We start from the raw sequence: 22,193 nt of genomic DNA, 5'->3' as shown, positions 1-22,193 counted from the left end.
TGCAGTCATTATTATTTCATTCGAGGTTAAAGTCTAAAAAAAATTTGGTCTCGGAGGTTAAAGTTAAATTAAAATCTTGCAAGATGAAAACTCCCACAGGACTAATAAACCTTTTTATCACAAAGCCCTCTCTATACCCACCACAAAAAATGAACATCAAAGCGCCAAAATATATCAACACCGCCACGCACAAACAAAAAAAAAATAAAGAAAAATCAACGACAACAAATGGTTATATCAAACAGTATACTAATGCGCAGCTTATAGAATACTCTGATAGAATTGATTCTGAATATATCTCTCATTATGATCTATTTTTGAGTATTCTTTACAGTTGCCTCAAGGACATTTTTAGATAATGCCACACCCATGACTACAACTCTACATGCTCATCATTCCACCAAGCACATCACATGTCTAAAGAACAAAATTCATTGTAGTCTGTTCTCAAAGCAAAATTGCCAGTGACGGTGAGAGCAAGATGCAGCATCCCATTATCCCATGCATGACGCATCAATATTCAATTAGCATTTTTTCTTTTAAAACCTCCATATATTCTTTGCTGGTATAAAATACAAAAGACCCTATTCTGTGAGTTATGTACATGGGTTGGCATAACCAAAAGTGCTGCAAAACCCATCATTATTGTTTAATCTTCTACTTGAGTAGAGGTTTATTTTGTGTTTCCCTGAAGGGTATATCTCCACTGAGGACTGAGCTGATGAAATTCTCAACCTCCTCCATTGTCATATCACCCTTAAATACAGTGTATTTACCTCTCCTAGGCTTGTAGGCGATCAACAATTTATCTGATGACTTGTAATCTGTCTTGGTGAATGCTTTTAGAAATGATTCTTGCTTTGCAGCATCTAAGAGCGCATAGGATATTGAATCCCTAGAGCTTGCTCCTTGATTTGGTCGCCTTGAAAGTGATTTCTGGGAGACCTAAAATGAAAAAAGTTCTCTCCCTGTGAGAGCTTTGCATAAAATAAAATTATACTGCTACCTCTATTTCAAAACAACCATGCTATGTGTACATAAAAAATCGGCCACCAATATAAAATACATGTAGAAATACAAAATACACATTGAAAATAAGTTAAATCAACACATGTATTTATACACATACAAGGTGGCTGAATTTTTTATGCCCATATAGCATTTTTTACATCCAAAATAACAAAATTAGACACATTAGTACATTGAAGAATTAATCATTAGAATGGTGCAAATTCATTTTGGTACCATTAAACTTAGGTTTGACCTCTCCAAAGAGCAAAACAAACATGGACCAAAATGGAAATTACACTTACCTGAGAGAGAATTGACTCTAGCTTTTCTCTGGCTTTAGAAGACCTGAAGGCACCAATGATGCATACCGGAGCTTTATCACCACATAGCTCCTCAAAGTTAGACTTAGAAAGCAACTGTATGTGTCCCTCTTCAGAATCAGTTTGCGTCTTCCTAGCATGCCCAGATGCTTCCTTTTTACATAATTTTTCAAAACTATCAAGTAGACTACTAAGATCAACAACTGCAGATTTCAAATCTTTTACAGAAATCCCTGATTTCAAAATGCGCTTCTCTCCATTAGGTAGCCAACCCACAATAGCTGGAAGTCCATCAACTCCTAGCTTTTTCACTCTTGGATCAGAAACATCTTGAACCTACAAATGATAAGCACAAAATAAATGTTTAAAGCTGAATATGAACTTAAAAATACCAAAATATTCTTGGTTTAAAGCTGAATGCAAACTTAAAAATACCAGACAAGTACTTATGAACGTTTGTAAGTTGAGGTTTTAGAGGGACAGAGAGAAAATATCAGGGCTTAAAGAGTGTAACTCGAACTCATAATTACCATTCAAGCCCTTGCCTTCCAGTCCTATTCCTCCAAAGCCACAACTCACAAACAGCCAAATTATTATCTTCCCTTAACTTCTAAACAAAGGGGGAGACCCTGTGTATACCTGTGCATCATTGAATGCCAAGCGCTTTTGATACAAGCCACTAAGCACACGCCAGATTACAGGAGTGTCTTTTTTGGTCGAGAGAAGCATCACCCTAGGCAACTTTCCAGTAGTGCTTAATTGATCAAGAGATTTCACGTCAATCCGTTTGGAAAGCCTAGGCAAGTGTTCTTGACAAAAAGCCTTCAAATCCTTAACAGACAAGTCACCAGTATACTCAACCAGAGAACCCTTTTCATTCTCCTTGTAAGAATAAACAAAAAGCCGTGGAGCTCTGCGCGGATTCACACCAATCTCCTTACAGAATGATATTTCCTTTTCACAATTAATACTTCCAACCTGTAACATAATGGAGAAAAATAAGCAATGGAGCTCCAAACAATCAAGTAATCAACAAAACTGAGAAAGGTTTAAAGATAAATAAGAACCTTCAATGCCCCTTGCAATGAACTGGAAGTCTCCTCAGAGACAGATTCGAAGTGTTGGATCCCCTTCAATGATGGTGTATAAGCTAACAAAATCCACGTCATCCCCTGATCAAATATTTCTTTCTCATATACTCGTGAATTTATGGCTTTAAAGCTTTTAGAGGATTTCTTGGACGCAGATTGAGAACCAGTTGAACTACCAAAACCTCCAAATTGAGAACCAGTTGAACCGCTGCCAAAACCCCCAAACTGACTCCCACCACCTCCTCTGCCACCGCCAAAAAAACTTCCAAAAATATCATTCAAATCGAATCCAAAAGAACCGCCAGATCCACCGGACCCACCACCACCAGGCCCACCAAAGGAAAAGGAGAATGACTTCGATCCTCCTCCTTGCCCACCCATACCCTGCCAGTCCCCTGGTCTGAAGTTGAACTGGTTTTGTCCCGGTCCACCACCCGTGAAATAAGAATATCCACCCTGACCTCCAGCTTGGCCAGCTTCAAATCCAGGATGTCCTTTCTCATCACCATACATGTCATAATTCTTCCTTTTCTCCTCATCAGATAAAATCTCATACGCTGTTGAAAAGGACGAAAAAGAATATTAACATCCCAAACAAAAAATGTTTCGACAAAGAAAGCAAGCAAAACAATAAAAGACTATCATATAATGAAGTAATGAACAACGGTATCAAATCTTTGTTTCAGTATGAGCCTCTTTTTTGAGGTGCGGCGTGTCTCTGTGTCTGTGTGTGTCTGAGAGAGAGAAAGAGACTTTGTGTACCGTTGTTAATCTGAGCAAACTTCTCTTGTGCACCCTTGGCTTTGTTCTTGTCAGGGTGATACTGAAGAGAGAGCCTGAAAAGCAGGAAAAAGAAAATGAACCAAAATAAACAAAGAAAATCAATCATATGTGAAAATGACAAGCATCAAGAACAACATCGACATCAGAGGTGTGAACATACTTGTGGAAAGCCTTCTGAATTTCCCTCTGACTTGCATTCTTATCAACCCCAAGAACCTGATGAAAAACATTAAAATTCAGTTTATGAACACAATCAACATTAATAATCAAACCTTTTATTTTTGCTTGGAAAACTATCTCGATTCTTTCTCAAAGACAGCTCCAAACAAATAGTTATCAATGTACATATTCAAAATAGAAGACAATAACTTGCTTCTTGCAGCCTTGCAGGTTTATACTCTCAAACCATACAAATACATAAAAATTCAGGTTTTCGTTGCAACTAAAGACAATGACTTGAAAAAATGAATATTCAATTCAAACATCCAAAAGTCACTCATTAGAACTAGCTTAACATTGTTTTCTACAGTCAAACCAAGAAAAACAGAGAGATTATCCAAATTCTTGTAATGCGGATCAAGACTACAAGCGAAAATCAAATTATGGCATGGAAAAAATCCAATTTTGCAAGTTCCAACCCCCAAATTTCATCGATTTTAGATTAGCCCCATATTTAGTATCAAATAGCAACTAGAACTAAAAGGCAAGATCATAGAAAGAAAAAAGTATATATATTGCCAAGCATGCAACGATGCAACTACATCACCAATTATCCACTTGAAAGTTGAAACCCCACAATAATGACTAACCCCTGCAAAATTAACACCTTTTGCACCAGTTTTGTTCCTGTAATTTATCAAATTCTCGAAAGCCCTACTTTTGAGAACACTCAATTGAGGGGAAGAAAAAAAGAGGAGTGCGAAGCTAACCTTGTAAGGGTCGATGGCTTTGGCTTCGATTTTGAAGCACGCGAGGAAGCAGAAGAGAGTGACCAAGACGCAAATAACCCATTTGGATGAACGGGTCTTCATACCCGGATCGGTATATTCGACGGAGACTCTCTATTCTTGTGTGTGGCAATGATTCAGAATCGTGAGAGCCTGCGTTTTCTTTCTTTCGTTTGTCTTTTTTCTTTAATTTCAGATGAAAATAATGGCGATTAACGGTGATGATGACGGACGATTAAGAAGCTTTGGCGGTTAAATAGGTTCGCGGGGGAGAAAATCTAGATACTTCGAGGTTAAGGGAGTTAGCCAGTTTTAGATACACGTGGCTATTTTATTGGGACACCAGCGCATATCAACCAATCAGATTTTAGGATTCTTGTATATTTTCATACAAGACTAGCAACTTATCGCGGCTACGTGACAGTAAGCACTAAGCAAGTCTAAATGGGTACATATGTGTAAAATCATGTCGCTTTTTTTTTTTTTCCCCTTCTTTCTTATCTTTTCATGCGCCTCTTTTGCTTTTTGTATTGGTGCTGTAGTTGCTATATTTTATTTGTTTTTTCGTCGTTTTTTTTTTTTTTTGATATTGCAGTTATTTTTTTATTTAATTTTTTTTTTATTTTTTTAAGATAATAAAACAAAAAATAATAAAAATATAAAATAAAAAAAGAAAGATAAAAAAATAAAAATGAAAAAGAAGACACAGAAGATATAGAGGAATAAGAGAAAGAGAAAAAAGAAAAATTTTAAATTATATAGAATTTTATAGAATAAAAAATATCAAAATCTTTTAATAATATCAGACCGATTTTTAAGTTTTGGTATCAAAATTTTGTTATAAATATACAAAAATGTCTTTTTTAATGCTGTATTTTTTTTATTATTCTTTTTTTTTTCTGTTACTCTTATTTCTTTTTTTAAGAGTATTGTTTCTCATATTAAACTTGAATGAACATGTATATATTGTATTGAATCTTATTTAATTGAATGAATGTAGGTTTCTCTTCTTTTTACTGATATTGCAGCATTATGTATTTTTTCTTCTTTGTTTGATGTTTTCTTATTTTTATTCTTGTTAAGAGAATAAAACAAGAAGAATCATGAGAAGGTAAAACAAGAAGGATAAGTTGAACAAAAAAAAGATGATGATGATAATGAAGGAGGAGGAATTGTTTTGAGTTATTATTAAGTAAACTGTGCTTGTTTTGAATGGAGTTTGTTTGTATGTCGTTATTATTAAGTAATTTCGATGTATTTTGGATTTAATTTTAATGAATTCGGAATTTAATTTCGGTGCATTTTGAATATAAATAAGGTGCACTTTTGGTCTGAAATTGTTTTGAATTGAGTTTGTTTGTGTGTCCTTATCATTAAGGAATTTCAGTGCATTCTGGATTTGAACTGTTATACATATAAGAAAAAGACGACGATGATAATAATAACCATGATGGAGGAAGAGGAGAAAAAAGAAAGAAGAGATGGAAAAATTCAAATGAGAAAAGAAAAAAGAGAAGGAGGAAGAGAAGATAGAGGTTGTGGTGTGATAATGGTGATGACGATGACAATGAAAGAAAAAGATGGGAAAAAAAAGAAGTAGCAACATTAGTGCGGGAGGAGGAGGAGGAGGAGGAACACGAAGAGTGTGGAAAACGGTTATAACAACTTGGTTGAATTTGATTAAGTATTTTACTTTTTTTTTTACCAAAAATAGGAGACTCGAACCCGCAACCTCTTAATTGAGTATGGGGAGACTATGCCATTTGAGTTATTACTCATTGGCGATTAAGTATTTTACTTGGTTGTAGAGTTTTATTCTAATTAAATTAGTTTCTAAAAATCACGATTAATTTAGTCTTTGTAAAATTAGATGTCTTAAATAAAGAGTTTAATTTTGATAAAAAAAAATATTTTATACGGTCATCCAATTTTATTCGTTCATTTAGATTTTTTGTTTTGATAAACAATAGAATAGTAACGCCTAACAGAGAAAATAAATGTTTTGAAAACTGAATTGGACCCATCAGTTCGACCTGGTGATAAACCCCATTTTGACGGTTTATCTTGTATTGATTTTAAGGGATTTTATCACCTTTTACCCACATTTATTCAATGAAATAGCATGGTTTTGTGATTGTCTCCTTATTTGTGCTTAGATGTGAAAACATGCTTTTAGACCCTTAATTTGATGGTTTTAATCTCCCTTTGATTCCACTAGATGCCTTGATATGTTTGTTAGTGATTTCAGATTGAAAAGGCTAGGAATGGATCAAAGGAGTGAAGAGAAAAGCATGCAAAGTGGAGAAATCATGAAAAGTCAAAGAAGTTGAACTCGCCCATGGACGCGCGCGCGCACCTGGCGCTTGCGCGCACCTGCGAATCACCCCATGGACGCGTACGCGTGCTGTGCGCGTACGCGTCGGTGCTGGTTTATGATTTTTTAATGAAAACGTGACCAACGAGTTCTCAAGGGTTGTGGGGCCCAATCCCAACCAACTTTGGCGCCAAAGATGCTATTTAAAGCCAAGGATTGAAGAGCAAAGGGACATTAGTTCATACACACTCATTAGGATTAGTTTAGAGTTAGTTTCTAGAGAGAGAAGCTCTCCCTTCTCTCTAGAATTAGGATTAGGATTAGGTTTAGTTCTTAGATCTAGGTTTTAATCTTTGCTTTCTTCCACTTCTATCTCTCAATTCTTTGTTGCTACATTCAATCTTCTTCTATTCTTTTGTTGTAATTTCCTTTATGTTGTTCTTATATTTTGTTGTAGATCTAGTATTGTTCCTTCTACATTCTTCCAATTCAATAAGAGGTAATTCATAATAAATGTGTCTTCTTTGCTTTTCTATTGTTGATCTCTTGTTTTTGTAGTTGTAGATTCCTTTAATTCTTGCATTTAATAATGTTTACTTCTATTGCACTTTATGTGTTTGTTGAAATGTCTCTTTTAGTTTTAGTGTAGATTTTGTTCCTCTTGGTCTAGGTAGAGTAATTAGTGACACTTGAGTCATCTAATTCCTTTGTTGATTGATAATTGGAGAGATTGCTAATTGGTTTGGAGTGCACTAAAGCTAGTCTTTCCTTGGGAGTTGGCTAGGACTTGTGGCTCAAGTCAATTCATCCACTTGACTTTCCTTTAATTAGTAAGGGTTAGTTAAGTGGTAGCAACGAACAATTCTCATCACAATTGAGAAGGATAACTAGGATAGGACTTCTAATTTTCATACCTTGCCAAGAGCCTTTTATAGTTGTTAGTTTATTTTCATTGCCATTTACTTTTCATGCTTCTTATCCAAAACCCCAAAATAACTCATAACCAATAACAAGACACTTTATTGTAATTCCTAGGGAGAACGACCCGAGGTTTGAATACTTTGGTTATTAATTTTAGGGGTTTGTTTTAGTGACAAACAACTTTTTGTATGAAAGGATTAGTGATTGGTTTAGAAACTATACTTGCAACGAGAATTCATTTGTGAAATTCTATACCATCAAAAATCCAATCATCAAAAATGGCGCTGTTGCCGGGGATTTGCAATGGTGTTATGTTATTGGTTATTGTATACATGTGAATACTGTGAATATGTTTGCTTTTGTTAGCTCTTACTAGTTTTAGGATTTAATTTTCTTGCTTCTTATTTGATTTTGTTTTCATGTTCCTCTTGCTATCATGAATTCTCACTTTGGCTATGAGTGTAGTTACAATTATGTTGTAGGTGATGAGGACTATAATGAAGATGTGTATCAAGAATGGGATGACCAAAGGTGGAAGTAGCCATATGCATATGATCAATCTTCATGGCAACAACCTCCACCAATGCACTATGAAGAAGAGCCATTCTATGATGCATACCAATCCAATGGCTATGGTGACTCACCTTGTGATTTTCAAGAACCACCACCATATGCCTATGATCCATACCCTCAACATAACTCCCAACCATACTCACAAGCCCCTCCTTACCAACCATCTTCATATGACCCTAATCCATATCCATCCTACCAACAACCATATGAGCAATATGAACCACACATAGAGCCACCATCACGCCAACATCAACATTTTCAAGAGCCAGCTCCTCCACATTATTACCAAAATAAACCACCTCCAATATATGAAAATTTTCAACCACAAGATGAATACTACTTTCCACCACAACTTCCCATGGAAGAATACTCATATCCATTGATCCAAGAGCCACATGATCCTAATCATATTATCCAAGAGGAACAAGAGTCAAGGGATCGTCTCAAGGAAGCATTGGATCAATATCAAGCAACCATGGAGTGTGTTGTGCAACAAGTGGAAGGAGTGGAAAACATTGAACCACCAAAACTCTACCAAGAAGAACCATCTTCCTACTATGAACCTTTCCCCCAAAATGATGAATCCTTCCGTCCACCCCAACCTCTAATGGATGAAACCCTTGGTGTTCTTGTTCAAGGGCAAGAAGAGATGAAAAGGGATGTGCAAAATTTCATGGCCACCTTGGATGCGGTAACAAATCAATTAGCCTCCCAATGCTTGAACACTCAAGGAACTCCCATGGCTACATGTGGAGAATCAAATGAAGAACATAGCATGAAGGAGAGATTGGAAACTCCGGTGGAAAATGAGGGAAGTTGCTTTGTATTGGAACAATTGGAGGAAGCTTTAATTGTTGAAGACAAGGAAGAAGTGGTAGAAGACTTAGGAGATGCGGAGCTTCCATGGGAACATAGAGTTGAAGAAAACCCCTCCAAGATGATTGAAATTGATGCTAGGGAGGAAAGTGCACACCGTCCAAGGCATATTCCATATGAAGACTTGGATGGGAGAGAGCAAGAACTGAGTTCCCATGGCAATAAAGAGCAAGCATCAAGTCCTAGTAGTGGAGAATCCTTTGAACTTGAAGAACCTTCTCCCGGTACATTTGAAAAGGTTGTGGAGGTAAACTCCTTTCACCCTCCCAATTATAGTTTGATTAAGGGAAAAGGCTTAGATAGTTTGATTATTAATGAACAAAGGATTGAATTAGAGAAATCTTGTGAAGAGGTGGAAGTCCCTAGAAATAGAAGAACGGGGGTTGGTTATGCTTTGTCAAGATCTTTGGAAGCATCTTTGCCTAGGTGGCCATCTACTCCTTCACTTGAGTGGGTAAAATTCATTTCTATTAGCTTTATTGTCCCACTTGAGTATGGCTTGCTTGAAACGGATGGTCAACTTAGGATCCTTTGTGGGATGAAGCGTAAGCGAAAGATGTTTCGTAGTTGGCGTTGCAAATCAAGGCTCATTATGGTTGATGCATCAAACATGAGATATAAAGGTTGGAGTAGTGCTCAAATAGATGGGTCTAAGAGGATTGTTGGCCACTATATAGAGAATTCACCTTACTCACCACCCGGTTGGACTAATAATGATGATCAACCTCAAGACGGGTGTGAAAACAAAGTGTGGGATCCCGGATTACAAGAAGAGGATCAACTTTGGGAGCCCCAAGCTTGTGAAGAACTCCATCAAGACTTGGCTCAATCCATGAAGAATCTATGGGCACAATGGAGAACCAAGCATTGGTGGGAGTTCCAAGATGAATACAAGCACAAGCCACCTTGATGAGGAGCTCCCCATAAGTCCAACTTAAGGACAATAAACAAAAGTGCTAGGTGGGAGACAACCCACCATGGTAAAATCCTTTCATTTTCTCTTTTGTACATATTGATAGAATTAGTTTAATTTCATGTTTTGTTTAAATAGTTGAGTTTAATTGGTAGTTTAGTATGTTAAATAAGGTTTTAGGGTGTTTTGGTAGATGCTTGGAGGTTTAGAATGCTGAGATTGGTGCAAAAACATTAAAAAAAAAAAACCATCCGCGCGTCTGCACACCTGGCGCGTACGCGCCCATCATGCTGAATTCGCAATACACGCGCAAGCGCACATACCGCGCGCGCGTCGATTAGGCCACCTGCACTCCTGGTACTTTTACCAGAGAGTTGTGCCAACTTTGGGCCAACATTAGGCCGCCGGCCTGGCTAGCCATCTACGCAGACGCGCAAGGTACGCGTGCGCACCCATGCCCACATCCCCATCTACGCGTGAGCGCAGAGTACGCGTCCGCGCCTCTCTCTCTATTCCACCACCCGGCGCCCGCGCCATGTGCGCGTTCGCGTGGATGCCCTTTCTTCCATCCATTTCTTTTCTTCTCCTCTTTCCATTTCTTCCCTTCTCCTTTCTTCTTCCCTCCTCCTACCCCTCATCCAACACTTTCAAACACCATCAATAACCAATTATTTTAGTTACCTAGTTAGTTAGCTAGTTAGTTAGTCGATTAGTTAGTTTTAGTTTAGTTTTCATTTTATTTTCTCTCTTTTCATCATAAGTGTTGGAGTATTGACTTTGTTTACTATACATTGCTATATCCCTTATTGCCTAAATGCTATTTTAGCATGAATGTTTTTAGATAATCTTTGTTGGATTCTATGATTGAGGTTATATTTTATTACTTGGTTTTGAGTTCTTCATGCTTACCTTTTGAAAAATACCAAGTGATGAGAATTGTCTTCGAGCTTATAACTCTTTTGAATTGCATGTTGTAGCTAGCCATCATGTGATTTGGATCCTTTTCCCTCGATTAGGCAACCTCTTGATGGATGATGTTGTGCATTTACCTTAATGCATTGTGTTCATGATTATATCCATCCATATGTTTGACTTGAATGCTTTCATGCTTCTCTAATGCTTGTCTTACCTTACAAGCTTACTTAAAGTATCTCAAGCACACTAGGATAAGTGAAGTGCATGCTTCTTTTGTGACATAGCTTTTATGCTAATGTGTATTCTAAACCGCGCAATTTAGAATTCACACACCTAATATTTCTTAATGTCACACTAATTCACTCACCTCATTCTAGTGATTTACCTCATTCCAACAATGTATGCTTCCTTGCTTTTATATCTTCTCATCTTATGGTGTTATATTTTTGTTTTTCATAACGAATGCACCACAAGCAACCATGGAAGCGGAAGAAAGAACACATAGCAATCCGGAGAGTCGCCGTACCCCCTTGCTCATCTTTGAGTGCACCGAGGACGGTGCAAACTTTTAAGTGTGGGGAGGTCATCCGACCGATCGGCGATCTTGGGTGACAAATTTCTAATTCCAATACTTTTGCATTTCATTCTAGGATTTTAGGATTTTTACTTGCATTTTCTTATTTTTGCATATGTATACACAATAAGCTTAGTCAAAATAATGAAATTTTTCAAGGATTTCTATCTATAGGGCACCTCAATTGATTTGAGTAAAAATTTTTCATAGAACTTGCTTGAATTATATATATTGTGGATCATGTTTTTGAGCTAAGAACACAAGCAAGAGAGTCTTGAGCCTAATGGCGTGGTTACATCTTATAACCACTTATTTTTCCTTCTTGTGTGCATTATTCTCTTTCTATGATTGTAATCTTTGATTTGTTTGATTCTTTACACCCATTATTTTGTGTATTTATGCATTTATATGATTGAGGCCATCATTTCATTAGCTCACTCGCCCATATAGCCTACCTTTTATCTTTCTTTGTTAGCCAAATTTGAGCCTACGCTTAACCCACTTATTCTTTAATTTAGCACATTACTAGCCTTAAAGCGAAAAACAATAAATATCCTTAATTTGGATCTTTGATTAGCTTAGGCTAGTGTGTGTGAGTATCATTCAAGCGTGGGAACCTTGGGACATTGGGTGAATAAAAGGGTAGTTTTGTAATGTTATTGGAAATATTGGGAATTGGGTACATACTCATGTATTGATCAAATGTAAAACCTTATGCATTGAGGTTCTTGTATATAAAAAGAAAAAAAAAATAAGAAAAAGAAAAGAAAAAGAAAAGAAAAATAATATGGAAAAGAAAAAAATAGAAAAAGAAAAAAAAAAGAGAGAAGAAGAAAAAAATAATAAAAAGGGGACAAAATGCCCCAAAGTAAGGTCCAATAAAATCAATGCATAAGTGTTGCGAAATGAAAAAGAAAATGCATGAGTATGTGAAAAAGTGAAGAATGGGTAGTTAGGTTAGAACTTAATTGTATAGGATGTCATAGGTTAGGTGGGAAGTCTAAGCTTATCAAAGATTCAAACTTCAAGCTCACTTGACCATATATGCATCCTACCTTGACCCTAACCCCATTACAACCTAAAGAAAAGACCTCATGATACTTGTATGCATGCATGAAATGTATGTCGATTGTTAGAAGAAAAACAAATCTTGGAAAGCATGATTAGGGGAGAATTGAGAGAATCGACCCTAAACACTTGAGCGAATAGAGTGCAAACACTACCGGTGAGGGTTTGATGCTCAATTACATATTTTCACTTATGATCATCTCCTTTCATGCAAGTTTGTAAAAATATTTAATAACTCAATTCAATTGCGGATTAGACTTGCTAGTCTTTAGCCCTTGTGCATATATGCTTCTTGGGAATTGATTTATTTTGACCAAGCAATTGCATTCATTTAGATAGTTGCATATAGGTAGATTGCATTTAATTAGTTTCCATTGAATAAATGCCATGCCCTTTGCTTCATTCTTGGTTTAAGCATGAGGACATGCTTGGTTTAAGTGTGGGGAGGTTGATAAACCCCATTTTGACGGTTTATCTTGTATTGATTTTAAGGGATTTTATAACTTTTTACCCACATTTATTCAATGAAATAGCATGGTTTTGTGATTGTCTCCTTATTTGTGCTTAGATGTGAAAACATGCTTTTAGACCCTTAATTTGATGGTTTTAATCTCCCTTTGATTTCACTAGATGCCTTGATATGTTTGTTAGTGATTTCAGATTGAAAAGGCTAGGAATGGATCAAAGGAGTGAAGAGGAAAGCATGCAAAGTGGAGAAATCATGAAAAGTCAAAGAAGTTGAACTCGCCCATGGACGCGCGCGCGCACCTGGCGCTTGCGCGCACCTGCGAATCACCCCATGGACGCGTACGCGTGCTGTGCGCGTACGCGTCGGTGCTGGTTTATGATTTTTTAATGAAAACGTGACCAACAAATTCTCAAGGGTTGTGGGGCCTAATCCCAACCAACTTTGGCGCCAAAGATGCTATTTAAAGCCAAGGATTGAAGAGCAAAGGGACATTAGTTCATACACACTCATTAGGATTAGTTTAGAGTTAGTTTCTAGAGAGAGAAGCTCTCTCTTCTCTCTAGAATTAGGATTAGGATTAGGTTTAGTTCTTAGATCTAGGTTTTAATCTTTGCTTTCTTCCACTTCTATCTCTCAATTCTTTGTTGCTACATTCAATCTTCTTCTATTCTTTTGTTGTAATTTCCTTTATGTTGTTCTTATATTTTGTTGTAGATCTAGTATTGTTCCTTCTACATTCTTCCAATTCAATAAGAGGTAATTCATAATAAATGTGTCTTCTTTGCTTTTCTATTGTTGATCTCTTGTTTTTGTAGTTGTAGATTCCTTTAATTCTTGCATTTAATAATGTTTACTTCTATTGCACTTTATGTGTTTGTTGAAATGTCTCTTTTAGTTTTAGTATAGATTTTGTTCCTCTTGGTCTAGGTAGAGTAATTAGTGACACTTGAGTCATCTAATTCCTTTGTTGATTGATAATTGGAGAGATTGCTAATTGGTTTGGAGTGCACTAAAGCTAGTCTTTCCTTGGGAGTTGGCTAGGACTTGTGGCTCAAGTCAATTCATCCACTTGACTTTCCTTTAATTAGTAAGGGTTAGTTAAGTGGTAGCAACGAACAATTCTCATCACAATTGAGAAGGATAACTAGGATAGGACTTCTAATTTTCATACCTTGCCAAGAGCCTTTTATAGTTGTTAGTTTATTTTCATTGCCATTTACTTTTCATGCTTCTTATCCAAAACCCCAAAATAACTCATAACCAATAACAAGACACTTTATTGTAATTCCTAGGGAGAACGACCCGAGGTTTGAATACTTCGGTTATTAATTTTAGGGGTTTGTTTTAGTGACAAACAACTTTTTGTATGAAAGGATTAGTGATTGGTTTAGAAACTATACTTGCAACGAGAATTCATTTGTGAAATTCTATACCATCAAAAATCCATTCATCACCTGGTTAATTGAAAATCGGTCTTTTAATCGGTTTGGTTGACATAAAAAATCATCTAGTAAAAAACTGATAAAAAAATCGGTCAAACCGACAATAAATTGGTGAACCAGTAGAACCAGCTAGTTTTTAATGATTTTTAGAGGTTTAATAAAAAAAACTTTGAAGAAAGAAGCCTAGACCCTCGAATACCTACCCCCTCTCTCTCAGAGATCCAATTTAGCCAACAACAGCAGCCAGCCCCCAATCCCATTGTCGTCGAACTCTTCTCCTCAGCCAGAGAGTGTCGTTACTGCTAGCAGTGACAGAGAGAGGGCCAGTTCGAAACTCTTGGCTGTCGATCCTCTTCTCCTATATGTCTTCGCCTCTGGACTTGCAGATCGAAGCTCGTGGCCATCTTCTTTATGTCGTTGTCGTCTCCTCTTCAAGCACGGTCAGTTTGATTCCTCCTTGCTGGTTAGTTTGCTTAATCCTCGTCTTTATCTCGCCGTCAGCTTAGTTCCTCCCTCTCCAGAAGCTCTGTTTGTAGCTACTATTGGTGTCACTATCTCTGCCCTCATCGTCAAGCTCATCTTTGTCTTCGAGACCTCTCTGTGAATGTCTCTCTTATGCCTTCATGGACCCTTCACCGTTACTCTCTCTGCCACCTTGGAATTACAGTGTTTGATTATATTACTCTTTCTTTCTTCAATTTAATTTTTTTATTTTGTTAATTATAATGATTTTGAGTTATTATATTTTTTTGTCCTGGATTCTAGTCGTCAGACAAAATAGATTTTGGTTGCTGTGTGAAAATTTGATTAACTCTGTTGATTAATTTCGTTGTTGGATAGAATAGATTCCAGTTGCTGCTTCTTTTTTTTTGTCTTATTAATTTTTATGAAACTGGAATAATTTTGTTGATGGCTGATTTCAATAATTTTGGAATTATTCTATTGATGGTGCTTCACTATTTTGTTAAATTTTGATTTCAATGATTTTGGAGTTTGAGTTTGAATTCAGTTCTAGTATGATAGCATGCCCATGTTAATTAACATATTAGAAATTAGTGCGGTCTAAGAAATACCATGTCTTTATTAATTGAAGTAATTAATTTTTTGGTGAATGGAGTCTCGATTGTGGCCTTGTATATGGTAATTAAGAGAGGTGAAAGAGTTCCGATGCTATGCAATTTGATTTGATTGAGAATTGTGGTTCAAGTGCTTTTATTTGTAGTTTTCTTTATGTTTGTTTCTTTGTTGTGGATTAGATGTAGGCTAATTTTGAAGTTTATGGTGGGGCAAAGGGATTGAGTTGCTGTTTATGGTGGGACAATGAACCAGTTGGACTACAGTTGGACTAGTGAACCAGTGAACTAGTCACTCGACTGGTTCATTGATCGGTTCGATTCTCGCAACTTTGGGAAAAACAAACTACATAACTATTACTCTAGGAAACATAGTTCTAACCGAATCGGGAAAAAATAAGAAAAATACAAGGAGACAGAGAAGGAAGTTTATGCCAACTATATTGTAAATCATGTCCATATAAAACTAGGCTATCCACACAAAAATTCACTTCTCTAAACTCATGGTGGAGGCTCCCCAACCTGCTACAACGGTTCTAAATGACCAAGATCAAAGGACCTGTGGAATGAAGATCAATTAAATTTTGAAGACACATAGTCACAACCACTTTTGAGTCAACTTATACCTCAAAATGAGCAAAACCCACATTCAGCGCCAAATTCAACCCTAAGAGGATGCCTAGAGTTCAGAAAACGTCACTCTACACGTGCCCGAGTTAGCATTATAGGCTACTATGAATTTTTTGTTCATGATCCCTTAGGATTCCTCCACATGTCTCCTTCTCGTCCTTCAATATAGAATCATATGAATTAAGTTTAATGAACAGAAGTTTACTGCCAGCCAACGCATTTGTTTCTCCATGAAGTTACCCTTTTCGTCCTTACGCAAGACAACTCAGTTTGGGTCAGGTGATAGTCTTTGGCCAAATAGAGAGCTAGTTCATGAATCTTACCTTCATATCAAGGGTTCTATCCCTTTCAAAAATGATGAAACCATAGTGAATTCATAGTGCTAGAAAATATGAGGGGTCATGGGATCCCTTTGATATGGGACGAGAAGATAAATAACCAAGGGCGAGGAATAAGATGAAGAAATTACTTAAACTTAGTCTTTCGACTATACTCTTTCACGTCCTATGTGCAACTCTGCAGTCACAGAGAACGTGAAGCAAACACTCAAATGAAGATTCATAAACACTTCACAAATTATCCAAAGCAATATGCCTTCTAAAAGGGAGCTCATAAGTCAGCAGCACCTCCTTAACAACTATCCAACAAAAACTTTGAATTCTTTGGGGTGATTCAACCCTCTAAATATTAAAGTTTGACCTTATCATCCTCCAGAGACTTTAAGTAAAGACTACAAGTCGATTTAATAGTAAACAAACCATTGGAGTTCAGGATCCCACGACTATAACCTCCCCCTTACCTGGCTTCGAGGCCTTTAAGGCAGTGAAAATAGGTTGTCAGTCTTCTCCCAAAACATCATCAATGCGGTCCAAGTCCTATCCATTTCTAGCAACACAATCACAAATATTCTCATCAAATATTTCCTTAGTTACATCACTCTGAGCAAAATCAATTAAATTATGGATATGTAGGACCCAATAGTCTTTCCAAAAGTTAATATTATCACCAGAAGTAACACTCTAAACTAGATTTCTTTCAAATTTCTACCACATTTGAAAATGCATTTCCAATCATTTAAATAGATAATTCGGTTCTTCATAATTGGGATAGGCTTGGTATCAAAACCATACTTGTTGCATATTATGCTTATCTAAAAAGAATCTCTATTTTAGACTAATTTCTAAATTAGCTTCATCAGATTAGTGCTATTAACCACGAAAGTAGATCTAAATCCCAGTCCTCCTTGATTTTTCGGCAAACATAGTTTGTCCTAGCTCACCCAAGTGCTTCATCCTACTAGCAGCACCACCATCCCAAACAAACCTCCTACAAATAATGTCAATCTTATCACAAATGCTAAGAGGTAATTTCATGGGCTGTATAATCTACATCAGAATTGTGGCCAGTGCCGATTGGGTCAGGGTCTCCCTTCTTGCAAGAGAGAGATTTTGGGTCTTCCAAGTGCTCAACCAACCCGCCATCCAATGAATGATGAACTAGAAGTCTGCACTTTCGAGTCGACTATGCAGCAGGGGGTACACCCAAGTATTTTTTCATATTAGTAGTTAATGTCATCTTCAAAGCACTACTTAATTCTGTCTTTCATTCATATATATATATTATTAGAGAGGTAAACATAAGAAATTTCAAAGTTTACCTTCCGACCAAAACACCGACAAAATAAATCAAGAATTTCCAAATAATCTCAACTTGTTCCATAGACACCTGCCCAAACAGGACAATGTCGTCTACAAAATATGAGTGTAATAGGGGTTCTCCTCCTATTTAATGCGATTGGCTATCAAATTTTGTGCTTCACCACCACCTAAATGATTTGAGAGAGGCACTCATTATAGAGAACGAACAAGTCAAGGATATTGGATCCCTTGCCGGATGCCTCTAGAAGGAGAAAAAAGCTAGAGGAAATATCATTCCACAGTACTTAAATTTAAAGAGAGGAATAGCAAGTCACAAAGTTCTCTAGTAAGATGGCTTTCGAAAGGGTAATCTATATAATTTTTGTTATAATCTTATAAACAACATTGTAGAAGTCTATAGTGCAAAAATTACTAAAATTTTTCAAAGTGTCAATCTTTGGAATTATGGAACTGTAGGTATTATTCACAAATTTTATTTCTTCTTAGTTCTGAAAAATCTTAGAGACCTACTCAAGAACAGAAGCTTTCACAATTTTCCAATTGCTTTAATAAAACATAGGAGGGAGTACATATGACTTTGGGAACTTCTAATCTCCCAGAGAGAATTGCCCAAGTTGTTATTCTCATCTTCTGTTAATGGTAAAAAAAAGTTCAGGAGCTACTAATTATTCATATGGAATATCCTAATAATACAAATTTTAAAATGCTAGATGGTGCACGAAATCGTGATCGTTCATTCCTTGGTAACGGCGCTAAAAACTTAATACGCACGTTCATAATTTTAGTTCTCTTTCACAATTTCGATACAACTAACCAGCAAGTGCACTGGGTCGTCCAAGTAATAAACCTTACATGAGTAAGGGTCGATCCCACAGAGATTGTCGGCTTGAAGCAAGCTATGGTCACCTTGTAAATCTCAGTCAGGCGGATTCAAAAGGTTATAGAGTTTTAATAATTAAAAGATAAATAAAATATAAACTAGGATATAAATACTTATGTAATTCATTGGTGAGAATTTCAGATAAGCGTATAGAGATGCTTTCGTTCCTCTGAACCTCTGCTTTCCTGCTGTCTTCATCCAATCATTCCTACTCCCTTCCATGGCAAGCTTTATGTAGGGCATCACCGTTGTCAATGGCTACATCCCATCCTCTCTGTGAAAATGGTCCAATGCGCTGTCACTGCATGGCTAATCATCTGTCGGTTCTCGATCATACTGGAATAGGATTTACTATCTGTTCTTGCCTGAGTGAGTGAAGGTATAACTCGGCTCTTGACGAAGGTCGGCGATCCTTCCCAGCAAAGTGTAGTATACGTCGGTTAACTGGAACGGGGAGATTGAGTACCTGCAAAGGCACTCCAATGCTTAAGTTAGCAAAGGAATATATGTGTATGAATACTCTTTTTACATCAAAAGATGATCCTACCTTTGGTTGTTTCCTCGTCCTTTTATACCTGTGTGGATGAGGTTGTAATGTCTGAGGAGAGGATTAATTACATATCTGACGTTATCAATTAGAGATTAATGCTGTCCTTCAAAAAGGTCGGTTATAATTGAGGATTATGCGTTTCCGAGCTATAACTCGTAACCGATGTTTACTGGTCATATCACAGCCTCCAAGCTTGTCCTGACTTAAAAGAGACAGGTTAAGCTTTTAAATGGTCATTAACGAGTTATAGTTCGGAATATGGAGCCCCCAGCTTAACGTGGTTCATTTAAGTAAATCCGTTTTCTTATGAAAGGGTATAGGAGATGGAAGGTTAGTGGGAATTAATGTTTGTGGTTTTTCATGGCACACTTTATTTATTGTTTTAATAATAGTGTGCTATTTCCAAGGCGTTGCATCTACCGTTGAGAGTGGGTGGATGTGAATGGTGGATATTAACTTACGGAACTGAAAAGTTTGATTAAATGAAAGGGAAGGGAACTTGGTATTTTTCTTTCGTTGCAGTAGGAGATTTCGACAGAAGCTTTTAAGGAGAATGAGTACTAGAGTTTAGTGAAATTTCCTTCATTACTTACTATCAGAAGTACTTTTCTTAATTTTGTTTACAAAAATGAGTGAGAGAAAGAAAAAGGCATTACCCCAGGTTGAAGATAGTGAGTCTTATGACTAGGTGGACAGTGATGTTCAGATACGGGCTTCGCTTTTCTTAGATGTAGATAGTGTGAGTAGAGTGGTTTTGTCCAGGATAGTGAAACTAGGGTTTCGTCTGGAATTGTTGCCATGCAACCGGTCTGATCGAGTCTACCATAGGAGGAAAGATTTTGAGAGTTTTTATATGTATAGTTGTGTGTTGGAGGAGTTGCGTGTTAAGCTTCCATTTTCCAGTTTTGAGTGTGACGTGATGGCACAGATGAACTGTTCCCCGTCTCAAATCCATCCTAACGGTTGGGCATTTATCAAATGTTTTGAAATTTTGATGGAGTTTCTCGAAGTTGAAACAGATTTAGAGTTATTCTTTTCACTATTTCAAGCCAAGGGGGTCTGGAAAGGGTTGTGGATAAATCTAAATAGCACTCCAGGTTTCTCTATTTTCAAACTCTATAAGTCATCTTTCAAAGATTTTAAAGAAATGTTTCTAAAGGTAAAATCTGTAGATGAGGAGTTCCCATTTTATCTTGATGAGAACCTGGGGGAGAAATTTCCCATGTATTGGTGTTGTGACAAACCCCATTTGTAGGGTTTATCTTGTATTGATTTTTGGGGATTTTATCAACTTTTACCCACATTTATTCAATGAAATAGCATGGTTTTATAACTTCTCCCTTAATTGTGCTTAAGAGTGAAAACATGCTTTTTAGGACTTAAAATAGCTAAATTTAATTCACCTTGATTCTATTAGATGCCTTGATATGTTTGTTAAGTGATTTCAGATTTAGGAGGCAAAGATTGGATTAAGGGAATGAAGAAAAAGCATGTAAAGTTTGAGAACTCATGAAGAAATGATGGAACCAAAAAGCTGTCAAGCCTGACCTCTTCGCACTTAATTGACCATAACTTGAGCTACAGAGGTCCAAATGATGCGGTTCCAGTTGGGTTGGAAAGCTAACATCCGGGGCTTCAAAACGATATAAGATTTGCCATAGTTGCATCGCGCATAGGGGCGCGCACGCGCACGGTACGCGGACGCGCCGATGGTGGCACATGACCCACTTAATGCAAACGTGGCCAGCGATTTTAGAAGCCTTGTGGGCCCAATCCAACTCATTTCTGATGCTATTTAAGCCAAGGATTGAAGGGGAATCAACATACTTTTCATACTTTACTTTTACTTTTAATCATTAGTCATAGTTTAGTTTTAGAAGTAGTTAGAGTTAGAGAGAGAAGCTCTCCATTCTCTCTAGAATTAGGATTAGGAATTAGGGTTAGATTAGGATCTCATAGTTCTAGGTTTAATTCAAGTCTCCTTCTACTTCTACCTTCAATTGATGATTGCTACACTTTGGTTCTTCTCTCTATCCCTATTCTCTTGTTGTAATTTCTCTTATTTTGTTTCTAGGTTTTGTAATTGAGATACTCTTGTTCTCTTTATTTTCTTTCAATAATGCAATTTGAGGTAATTCATGATAATTGTGATTTCCTTGATTGTTGTTGTTAATTCTTTACATTCAATTGTAGTTAGAATTCATTCTTGTTGTGATTGACTATACTTTTCTTTTGTGCCTTCCAAGTGTTTGATTAAATGCTTGGAAGAATGTTAGACTAGAATTTTATGTTCTTGGCTTGAGAAGGTAACTTAGGATTTATTGAGTCACTAGTGTCCAATTGATTGATAGTTGATAGCCATTAACTCTAGCCTTCATTAATACAATTAGTGGAAAGCTAGGACTTATGGACTAGGATTGATATAACTCACTTGACTTTCCTTTGTTAATCGATTTAAGGATGACTAAGTGGGATTAATCCTTGCAACTACCATACTTGTGGCTAGTGATAATGATGAAGACCCTTGACAACCAAACCTTGCCAAGACCATTTTGTGAATAAAGTTTTCCTACGATTTACTATTCACATTCCTCATCCAAAACCCCAAAATAAACAAGTCCATAACCAATAACAAGAACACTACCCTGCAAGTCCTTTGAGAGACGACCCGAGGTTTAAATACTTCGGTTTATAGGTTTTAGGGGTTTGTACTTGTGACAAACGAATTTTTGCATGAAAGGATTATTGTTGGTTTAGAGACTATACTTCAACGAGATTTTATTTGTGAAATTCTAAACCGTCAAAAATTCATTCGTCAAAATGGCGCCGTTGCCGGGGACTTGCAATGGTGTTATGTTATTGGTTATTGTACATATGTGAATAGTGTAAATAGTTTGTCTTTTGCTTGTTTACTAGATTTTGTTAGTTTTATTTTGTTTTTCCATGATGAATTCTCACTTTGGCTATGAGTTTGGCTCTAATTGTGTTGTAGGGAATGTGAACTTCAAAGCTAACATGTACCAAGGATGGAACACTCCAAGATGGGAGGAGCCTCAAGGAATTGATCACTCCTATTGGCATCAACCTTCGGACACTTATAGGTATAATTCTCATCCTAATGCATGTCAATTCAATGGCTATGGTGACTCCTTTTATGACAATCAACCACCACCATATGCCTATGA

At 36.7% G+C, this 22,193-nt stretch overlaps 1 protein-coding gene across 1 annotated transcript; it reads right to left on the bottom strand.

Moving 5' to 3' along the window:
• Positions 1-282: 282 nt before the first annotated feature.
• On the bottom strand, positions 283-4,456 carry LOC112743680 (dnaJ protein ERDJ3A). The gene is made up of 7 exons (XM_025792979.3): positions 4,135-4,456; positions 3,366-3,421; positions 3,185-3,258; positions 2,399-2,979; positions 1,971-2,309; positions 1,314-1,667; positions 283-945 (listed from the first exon to the last, which is right to left on the bottom strand). The coding sequence occupies exons 1-7, from the start codon at positions 4,234-4,236 to the stop codon at positions 658-660; spliced, it is 1,794 nt and encodes a 597-aa protein (XP_025648764.1). The 5' UTR covers positions 4,237-4,456; the 3' UTR covers positions 283-657.
• Positions 4,457-22,193: the final 17,737 nt, after the last annotated feature.

This window comes from Arachis hypogaea, chromosome 14 (assembly GCF_003086295.3).
Source record: "Arachis hypogaea cultivar Tifrunner chromosome 14, arahy.Tifrunner.gnm2.J5K5, whole genome shotgun sequence".
NCBI classification, from domain to species: domain Eukaryota; kingdom Viridiplantae; phylum Streptophyta; class Magnoliopsida; order Fabales; family Fabaceae; genus Arachis; species Arachis hypogaea.
This window is presented reverse-complemented; position numbering and strand designations above follow the sequence as displayed.

Coding starts and splice junctions, on each gene's coding strand:
- LOC112743680 (XM_025792979.3), bottom strand. CDS start 4,236: ATGAAGACCCGTTCATCCAAATGGGTTATTTGCGTCTTGGTCACTCTC. Junction 3,259..3,365: donor ATTCAGAAGGCTTTCCACAA/GTATGTTCACAC, acceptor CCTGCTTTTCAG/GCTCTCTCTTCAGTATCACC. Junction 946..1,313: donor TAGAGTCAATTCTCTCTCAG/GTAAGTGTAATT, acceptor TTTTCATTTTAG/GTCTCCCAGAAATCACTTTC.